This window comes from Hibiscus syriacus, unplaced genomic scaffold, assembly GCF_006381635.1.
Source record: "Hibiscus syriacus cultivar Baekdansim isolate YM2019G1 unplaced genomic scaffold, ASM638163v2 tig00111798_pilon, whole genome shotgun sequence".
NCBI lineage: Eukaryota > Viridiplantae > Streptophyta > Magnoliopsida > Malvales > Malvaceae > Hibiscus > Hibiscus syriacus.
This window is the reverse complement of record NW_024063182.1, coordinates 16,843-27,448: the sequence shown is the minus strand read 5'-3', so window position 1 is coordinate 27,448 and position 10,606 is coordinate 16,843. Positions and strand designations below refer to the sequence as shown.

The 10,606-nt window shown below is 31.4% G+C and overlaps 1 protein-coding gene across 1 annotated transcript; it reads left to right on the top strand.

The window, feature by feature from the left end:
- The first annotated feature begins 3,500 nt into the window (after positions 1-3,500).
- Positions 3,501-6,203, top strand: LOC120170912 (MADS-box protein CMB1-like). The gene is made up of 8 exons (XM_039178754.1): positions 3,501-3,685; positions 5,156-5,234; positions 5,315-5,376; positions 5,467-5,566; positions 5,652-5,693; positions 5,767-5,808; positions 5,904-6,070; positions 6,116-6,203. The coding sequence occupies exons 1-8, from the start codon at positions 3,501-3,503 to the stop codon at positions 6,201-6,203; spliced, it is 765 nt and encodes a 254-aa protein (XP_039034685.1).
- The last annotated feature ends 4,403 nt before the right edge of the window (positions 6,204-10,606 follow it).

The following is a 10,606-nucleotide window of genomic DNA, read 5'->3' as shown; positions in this document are numbered from 1 at the left end:
CTAAATTATAAACTCTAAATTAGTGTTAATATGGTTATTGTTTAGGGTTTAAGCTTTATAATTTAGGGTTTTAAGTTAAGGGTAGGGATATAATAATGCAATTGAGCAACTTCGAAGACTAAATTGATGCGAAAATATGATAGTGGCGAAAGTGCTAAATTGGGTCTACTACAGGGGTAAAAGTTACACTTCTTGCCTAATTTTAGCCTAAATCAATTAACTCATAAAAACTCAACCCTAAACTCAAAGCTCATAAAACCACAAACAATTTTGATCTATAATATTAGTATTCGATCAGCGTGAAATCAATATATACAACTCGTTTCCTCCTTTTTCACCTCTCCACCGTTGGGATTTGAAAGAAGATTCTTAATGATTGAAAAATTTTAAAAAAATTGAAATTAGAAGTTTTTCCGCAAAAATGAAGAAATTTTTTAGGTCAATTCATACTTTTTAAGAGAAAAATATCTAATTATAACACCATCAAGTATCTAGCATAGAATTGACCAAAATAAAAATAAATCAAAAAGCTCAATGAATAAATTTAAAACTTTTAAATTTTAGTTACTAAAAGAGTAATTGAATGATGAAATTTAAAACATATTCTATATATATTAATTGGAATTAAGGTATCCATAGGCAATAGTGTACGGAAATGTTGTTCTTCCTAGTGAATCTGAATTTGAGTGGCAACATCTACATGGTATATATGCGTTATCAGTGGTTAAGAAAGATTCTGAACATATATAATCACCCCAAATTATAAAAAAATAATTAAGCATGATTTAATGTTATTTTTATTATTTTCTCAAAACTTTTTTTAACAATATTAATAATTAGAATTGATTTTTTAAATTTAAAAAAAATAAAAGACTAAATTCTAAATGTATAGAAAATACATGGATTTAAGCCACACATTAACAAAAGGAAGTGAGTCTTATTTTTTAGAAAATCATACCATATGAATATAACAGGTGATATGTGGATCAGATACGATTATTTATACTAGCATCCTTTGACTAACCAATGTTTATGATTTTGGGAACCAATTCCTGCCTACTTCTAGATACCTCATATTCTTTCAACCAAAATAATCGACCGTATGAAATAATCACGTTATATTCATATATGTTTTTCTTAATCTTATCGGTATAATAAATAATCTCACTAAAATATCTCTCTCCGTAAGTTTTTATCTTAAAAATTGAGTATAATTTTGTACGAATCAACTTATCTCGGTAATTAAAGGAATCATTGTTGTTTCTAGAGGTCTTGGGTTCAATAACTAACGGCTGCAACAAGGTGATTGAGCGTTCATTGTCAAATTATTAGAAATATTTAGAACATATACTACTTTGTAATCACCTTAGCTTAATTAAAAAAATTGAATATTAAATCCAAATCGAATCAGATGACAAGTAAAAAAATATTACACATAGATCAAATTCGGATAGAAAAAAAAACCTAGCTCAATTCAACCTAAAATTATCCCTAATTTTAGTTCTCCAATGTTTTTGTTTGGACACGTTGAATCATGTTTAAGGTTGATGTTTAAGTCATGTTGTCAACTCAAACTAAATTAACCGACAAAAAAGAAGATTAAAGAAGAAGATAAAAAGCAAAGCTTGACCAACGAATAGTCGGATGTCGGATGTCTCCCGAGTATATATATTTGATTTCTTTCCAAAGAAAAAGAATATTGAGATATTTTTTATAGTTTTATTAAAAATAAAAATATCTAGAATTATAATGAAGATTTACGAGCATAACCGTAATCATAAATTAAATTATAATTAGGACATTTTCCTATAACTATTAACACAAAAACTTGTCACCTAGATCACACAATGACCATAAAAGGAAAATGGATAAAAAAAACCCTAACAAATGCTCGAAAAAACTACTAAAAGATACCGACAAATCACAAATCAAAGTTAAGCGACGTGAGAAAACTATCCACGAGCACAAAACGTGTATCCAAATCAATCTGAGGGTTCAAAGCAGGGAAGATTAACATGATAATAAATAAGCACCATTTTGATTAGTTATGGCGATGTCAAATCCAACCCTGAAAAAAAAGATAAACGAAAACAACGACCAAACGACTGAAAACTACCAAATGACAGAGAAAAACGTGACACAAAGGCATAGATAAACATACCATAAAGGCAGAGATAAACTTGTCACAAAGACTGAATTATTCTTATTAAAAACTAAAAAAAAGAAAAAAGACAATCGACGGTCGTCAACCAGTATCAAAATCGGTGTTGCCGCCTGCTAAACAAAATCAAAAAAGAAAAAAAATTGATTTGACATATAGAAATTGACAAAAATTGTAAAGAAAAAAAAGGAGGAGAAGAGAGGAGGAGGGAAAGAGCGGTTAGGGTTTTAGATAATTGAGAAAGAGTGATTACTACAAGAATCAGATGCACGTTAGAGACGTAATTTAATGTGATTAAATTTGCTTATTTCCACAAAAGAGAGAAACAATTTTGAGAGAATTTTAATTTCGTTTAATGAAATTAATTTGATTTAGATATAGTTAAGTTATATGTTACTACGAGAGAATATTTTTCACCATTTAAATGTTCAAAATATACATCTCAAACCCCTTAAATCTAATAAAGTCCCAACTACCAAACCTCAAAATGATAAAGTTTTAATATTTAATTTTACAAGTTTTAAAAATATTTATAAAAATCTAAATAATAGAATGATAGAGAATAATGAGGCGAATTAATTTTTATATAATTAATGATGAAAACAAAACCTAACCTAAAATTGAATGAAATATTGAAAGATTGTAACTCTGTTTAAAGACATGAAAGGACTTAACTTTACATGTAATCAAACTCCCTACGTACAAATCAAGTTATTTAGGTGACTAAAAAGATTGTTGTTGCTTTTAGATATACTGATTTAATTATGGATGGGGGTGCGGGCAGTCGGTCTCCTGAAAATTTAAAATTATCATGTGTTTTAGATTTTTCTATATGTGTTTCTATTTAAATCTATTCCTCGAAGTTTAAATTCAGCCCTTAACATAGAATCATGTGTTCGCCCCTATATTCAAGCATCAACGACTAGAAAGATGATTGAGCGTTTATAATTAAATATTTAAGAATACTTAAAATAAATATTATTTTATAATCTCTGTTTAATAAAAAAAACTTGGTATGGCTACGGGGGTACGTGAAGAAATATCATGAAGTATAAATATGTAGGTGGAGATGGTAGAGACGTAGGTTTTATTCCTGTTAGTTGAGCACAAGCTAGCTAAAAGTTAAAGTCCCTTGACGAAGATAAATACATTAAAACGCTACTGACCCACACCGTTTCCTCTTTCAGGTACGAAACAGTGAAAACCTAATAGCTATGGTGTATTAGACTTCCCTCTTACATTCTCACAAACAACAAAAAAGCGGTACACCTTGTTGCCCTAAAGAGAAGAGATCAGGGAATTTGGGTTTCCGTTTTAATAATAAAAAAATATTGCAGTGATGGGGAGAGGGAAAGTGGAGTTGAAGAGGATCGAGAACAAGATAAACCGACAAGTAACGTTCGCCAAGAGGAGGAATGGGTTGCTGAAAAAGGCTTACGAGCTCTCGATTCTTTGTGATGCCGAGGTTGCTCTCATCATCTTCTCCAATCGTGGCAAGCTCTATGAATTTTGCAGCACTTCTAGGTATATATATATATTTATCTGGTTTTTCCTTGAAAAATCTCAATCTGGGTTATCCGCTTTTCTTTTCCCTTTGTCTTTGTTTTCGTTTTCGTTTGTTGTTGCTGTCGATTTTAAGTGATGGGTTTGAATCAGTTTAGTGTTTCATCTTCTCCTTCTTCATGATATGTTGATCTCATGGAATTAGGGCAGATTCGTTTTCATAGGGAAAAAAGTTTGCCCTTTTAGTTTTTGTTGTTGTTGTCGTTCTGGTTTGGGAGGGATGATTATGGGTGTTGGGGAATGTAAATTAATGGTGCTGTCATCTCTGTATCAGTGAACCGGTTAGCTTAAAACGTAGTAAGGTCCTTTGCAGCTTTAACGGAAAGACATTCAACACATGTACACATCGATATGGAACGTGTTTAAGGACAATGTCTTTGACTGTTTTTAGGACGGTTACACGTATAATGCATTGTCTGGACAATATCTTTGACCGCTCTTCACACATTTACATGTATAATACATTGTCCTCTTATTGTTATGCCTTGTGTGTTCACAAATCTTTGTCTTGCAGTATCTATTCTTCTCTCATGCATTCATTTCTTCTTTTGAAACTTGGTAGAGTTAATTATGAGATTTGTGTACGTATTGGGTCGAGTGTTAAAGAATTTAATATTCTTTAAATAAAATTGTAGACTTGTCTGGACTGATTTTATTGAATTATTGGATGAAAAAATAGACATATGAGATTTATAATAAGAGATGAAAAGATATTCACTCGAAAAAAATATAGAATTAATCTAAATTTTCTATTTTCACTCATCTAACGATCTTAAATCTGTATAAAACTGTTAGTTTTACATATATCAGTTTGATCTATTTTACTCCATTTATAGTACCGATATTTAAAACTCTAAACTTATTTATAGAATTTAACATCCCATCCTCTTAAATCGACTTATAGTTAGTACTTTTCTCATAGATTTTTAATATAGATGAGTTTCATCACTCTCTCCTTTATCTATAAACCCTAGCTTAAATTTCAAAAATAAAGAGAGGAAAAGAATAATTTTATCAAGGATAAATTAGCCCAAAATTGCCCCAATAAAAGGTAGCATAAAAGTAAAAGATAAGAGACACAAAACAAAAAGCAAATTCTTACAAGACAAAAAGAATATACCCATACTTGTGCTTTTTGTCCCAGTAATTAGCCAAGCATCTAGTTTTGTAATAATCTAAAAATTTGATGAATGGTAAGGAAGAGGTTCTAGGAATGTCAAGTTCTCAGACCTTATTGATAAGGGATGAATCGAGGGGGTGTTGAGGTACTGGAATGGAATCGCACATTAATTTCACACTTCCTAAATTTTTAGTATAATTTCTTAAGTTTACATCACTAATATAATATATTGTGTGTGTCCTTGATAAAGAGAGTTTGGTTCGAATTTGTCATATACTAACCTCCTTTCTTGACATGTATTATGCAAGCAGCATGGCTAAGATACTTGAGAAGTACAATAGCTACACCTATGGAGCATTGGAACCTGGTCAATCAGAAATTGACACTCAGGTGAATTAATTTAATCTCTTCTATTCCAGCCTTGGGCTCGAAAAAAATCCAAAAGTGTTGATGCATGTTATATCAAGCAGAGCAAGTACCAGGAGTATCTGAAGCTGAAAGCAAAAGTTGAGGTCCTTCAGCATTCACAGAGGTGAATTAAATAGTCTCTCTCGTTCATATTTGTTCATAAAATAAGTTGCTTGCTGTTCATGTGGAAAATATGTACTTTTGTGATGGGCAGACATTTTCTTGGGGAGAATTTAGGTGACCTGGGCACCAAGGAACTGGAGCAGGTTGAGCACCAGTTGGACTTCTCATTGAGGAAAGTCAGGTCTAGAAAGGTAATCAGAATCAACTTCTTTTTTAATTCAATTAGATGATTTAGGTCACAAAATAGTATCTTAGTTTTCTCTTTCATGAATGTAGATGCAGATGATGATGGACCAATTTTCTGAACTGCAAACAAAGGTATGTTAATATATTTCAACAAAGGTATGAATATGATCGACCAACTGCCATTGATATATTGTTCTTTATACAGGAAGAAGTCCTACTGGAAACCAACAGAAACTTGAGAAGGAAGGTAAAATAAAATCTTCAAAATCATTAATATTTTACGTCGGATGTTGAATGTAATCGATCTTAATAGCATTTGCTACGTTTGCAATACTTTGTAAGCTGGAGAAAAGTAGTTCCATGATACGATCGACGTGGGAAACAGGAGAGCAAAGCGTTCCATACAACCATCCGCCGCCGGTGCCGCCGCCACGATTGGATGGATTTTCCGAGCCTTTACATTGCTGCAATTCTCTGCAAATGGGGTATGTATTTTCATTTCTTTGCTGGTTGTGTCAATTATGTACTTCTGAAATTTGTTTTGCTTGGTGCAGTTATAATCCTCGTAATATAACAGACGAGGGTACTGCTACAGGCTCTGCAATTGCACCCAGTGGGTTCATCCCTGGTTGGATGCTTTGATTGTTTGAGGTTTAATCAAAAGGATTCTATATTTTCTCATATGAAGTGATTGGAAATTAAGAAATTGAGAATAATTTCTGCAGATTCCATGTTTCAACCTATATTTTGTTGCATCTCTTATATGGCGCATGCATCGGACGTTGAGAACCAATAATATAAAGACTCATCATCTTCTTCTTCACCATAATGCAGTGCATTACTGGTGGTTTAAGTGGATGGCTCTTGTCATTTCAAACTTAAAGCAAAGATCTTCCATATCTGGTGTCGGAAGAGAATATCTGAAGCAAAGGCATGACTAAAGTGAAAATTTGGGATGAAATTAAACCTTTGACACCTTCAATTTCTCATTTCGAATACTTTTTAATTCTCTATTAATTTTAGGGTAAATTGTGCATTTAGTACTTGCTTTTCCGAAACTTTATAACAAATGGACAACCTCATAACAAACGACATTACATTTCACATTTTCCAAACCATACATGTTTCCAAATGAACTTGCTTTTCCCCAAGGGTGAGAACCATTGATGAAGGCCAAAACAGTGAATATCATCGTGTTCCAGCTAAAGCCTAGCTATTGCTTTGTCACTGCCACAGCCTCACGTGTGTGTAAAGTCAATGTGACAACGGAAATACACACATACATACAAGGACGAAAATACATATAAAAAATCTAAAATATGTGACAAATTTAAATTTTCAGGAGGAGGAATTCCCCACCCGCCCCTGATCCATCTCTGCATACATATGTTAGGATCCACTTACGTTGTATAAAACTCTTTTAGTTTTATACATTCTTAGAATCATTAGATTGAGGAAAACCAAATGTTGAGATTAACTCCCAATTACGTAGTGTAAAACTAAAAACTTTTACACCTTTATATGATCATTAGATGAGGGAAATCAAAAGCTGATATCAATAGTACAAAATGAGAAGATATTCACTGAAAAAAATAAAGAGTTAATCTCATACTTTGATTTTCACTCATTTAACAATACTAAAAAGGTGTAAAATTAAAAGTTTTACCCTAGATGTAAGTGGATCTTACCCATATATATTATATTGGTTTCGAATTTGAATCCACAAGAGCAGGTGGGGCTAGGACAGTGCAATGCGCGGAACAGGGCCCCGTAATAGCAAGGCCCCCAAAAAATTAGATTTATTACTATTGTTACAATAAAAAAACAAACAAAGTATTATGAATCAGTGGTAAAATTTTTGGGCTCAAAACCATAGAACCTGTAGTCGAAGCTTGTTGAAGTCGTATGAGAAATACCAATAATTAATACTGTGCTACAACTGTAAAGCTTATCTCATTTTTTTGGGTCTAACTCCACTTTACGAGAAATGAGCTCATCTTCTTCAATTCACTTTACCAAACTTCAATTATTCATCTTCCCTAGTTAATTCTCATTCCCACCATAGTCATAAATTTTTACCTTCCTTTAATTAATTAGTTCCGTTAATCTCAATTTTCTAACAACCACACTATTTTTAAGAATTTGCATAAGGCCTCCAACGTCCTAGCTCCGGCCCTGCACGAGGGTGAGATTCCATTGTTTGGCTTTATATGTTACCGTGTTGCCACCAATATGAAATTTGTGCACAGCAACAGCAAGAATGCATGTGCCACTACGAAGATGCAAAAAGAAAAAGGAAATTATTGTGATAAGATTTGACATCTTTCAGACCAGGGCTTGCCCTATTTTCACTGGCTTCATGTCTGCATAGAGAACCTGTTCTTCAAACTGTGTTTCTTTGTTTTTATTTCTTCAATAAGACACGTCTCTTTCCTTTGTCATCCATTTTAACATGAATAAGTTCATATGGAGTAATCTAAAATAATACTACTATCCTGTCTTTATTTGGTAAGAAAGGAGAGAAATATGAAAAAGGGTGTCAAGGAAAATAATTCAAGCTCTTGGCAAGATTATTTTCCTAGAATCGTATATGCGAAGTGTTTGTATTATTTTTCCTTAACCTTTGTCTTGCATTGCTATTCTTGTAAATGGGGACAAAACTCGAAAATTAATTTCGACCGACTCCCTACCCTCTTACGTTTTCATCACTCAACTTTCTTTTCATTTTTATTTTAATCATTCGAGAATTAAATCAGAAATGAAAGAGTAACACGACAATTACGTGTACTGATTTTTGTTGGCCTGACATCCACATCGTTCTCTAACCACTCAAGATATCGAGAAACTCGTTTCATCGTCTACTATCACTCTATCAGTTTAGATTTCAACTAAATCAGTTTAAACATCATGAAATTCAACCCCGAAATTAGAACTCATGAAACCCTAAACCATTTTGATCTACAACATCCACAATGTAGTTAGTAATCGATATAATACAGCTCAAGATATCGATGAACTCGTCTCAACGTCTTTTATCACTATATCAATTCTTATTTCACCTATGTCACTCTAAAACTCAAGAAATTCAACCCCAAACCCAAAACTCACAAAATCCTAAACCATTTTAAACTATAATATCTACAATCCAATCAACACATAGTCAATATATACAACTCAAGATATCAACGAACTTGCATCATCATCTCCAACAAATCTATCAGTTTATAATATCCATGATCCTATCAACATGGAATTCATATATACAACTCTTTTCCTCGTTCTTCACCTCTCCACCACTGAGATTTGAAAGAATATGTTTTATTATTGAGAAATCAAAGGAAAATAGAAATTTAAAGATTTTTTTCAAAAAAAAAGAAGAAAATTTAGGTCAATTTCACAAATTTTAAAAGAAAAAAGACCAAACATAATAACATTAAATATTTAACGACAGAGTCATCAAAATAAGAGAAAATATATTTTCAAATAGTGAGTAAATTGCAATTTTTTTATATTACATTGACTGAAATAAAAGAGAAAAATTGAATGATTAAATTTATAAATTACTCTATTATTAAATAAATTTCAAACCTCAAAAAATATTTTCAAATTGAATCATGATATGATCTAATCCGATTTATGGATAAATTGATTCCAAATAAGATATTTCCTATGCTACCAAAAATACGACTCTCGTTAAATATACTAAGTGTATTTAGTATATAAACTATCGATTTTGATTTATTTTAGTATTTAAACTTTCAAAATTATCAAAAACATACATAACATTTAGTTTCAAGTGATTTGCATGTGACACCTTTTTAGGGTAAATTGCATCCTTCATCACTTAGCTATCTTTTCCTTCTATTTTGTCACAGAAGTTTAAATTTTTTAATTTAATTAGTTTAAATTTCAAATTATTCCCAATTTAACTATTTAACTTTCAAATTTAATTTTTTATTTTTAATTATATATTAATAAAATAATAATAAAAATGATGTCACAAAAAGTATTAATAAAATAAATTAGAGTGATTAAAATAGGAATAATTTGCAAGTTGAGTAGTTAAATTGAAAATTTTTAAACCATAGTATCAAAATAGGAGTGAGAAGAGAGTCGAATGATGACTGATGTAATTTACCAATAAAATTGTAGTGTCATTAAGTTTTTAACGACGATGTAGTAAAATGAAGCAAAATCTAAACGTTATGTATGATTTTTAAAAAAATAAAAAATTAAATACTGAAATAAACCAAAATTAATAGTTTAGGTACTGAATGCATAATTTACCCACATATTAATTCATGAGCACTAACTTCTATATGAAAGCAATGTACCTCCCTAACTCTACCCACAATTGGAGGAATTTAATTTTAGACAAATTGTGAAGAGATTAAATTACCATTTTAGAGTTTCATCATATTAAAGGGTAAAATACATAAATAGTTCAATGACTATAGGAGATTGTTTTATCGAGTCTTAAAATTATAAAATTATCCCCTAACTATAAGATATTACTTTTTTTAATCCCCTTACTATTAAAAATTAAAAAAATATCACCTAACTATTTATTGTGTTCCAAACTCGTCATTTTTCGTTAAAAATTGATGAAAATGACGAGTTTGTAACACGATGAATAGTCATGTGATCATTTTATAACTTGCAATAATCAGGGGACTTAAAAGTAATTTCTTATAATTAGAGAATCATTTTGTAACTTTTAATAGTTGGAAGACTCATTAAAGCAATACTTTATAGTCAAGGGACCATTGTGTATTTTACCCTAAATTAAATTATTAAAAATATTATGACATATTTATTTCAAGAGAGAAAGATCTCCGCCGTCAGCTGGGGAGTGTGTGACAGCCAAGGGTCTCCGTACAGATATCTGACGGCATCTATGGGCTGCGTTCCAACACGAGACAATAACGACTGAACTGTTATGTTCTAACCAATGAGAATCCGACAGCACATCCTTAAAAACCACTCTGGTTTTTTAACTCCAAACCCACTCCTCTTTCCCCTAAAACCACTTCCACTTTCAGGTT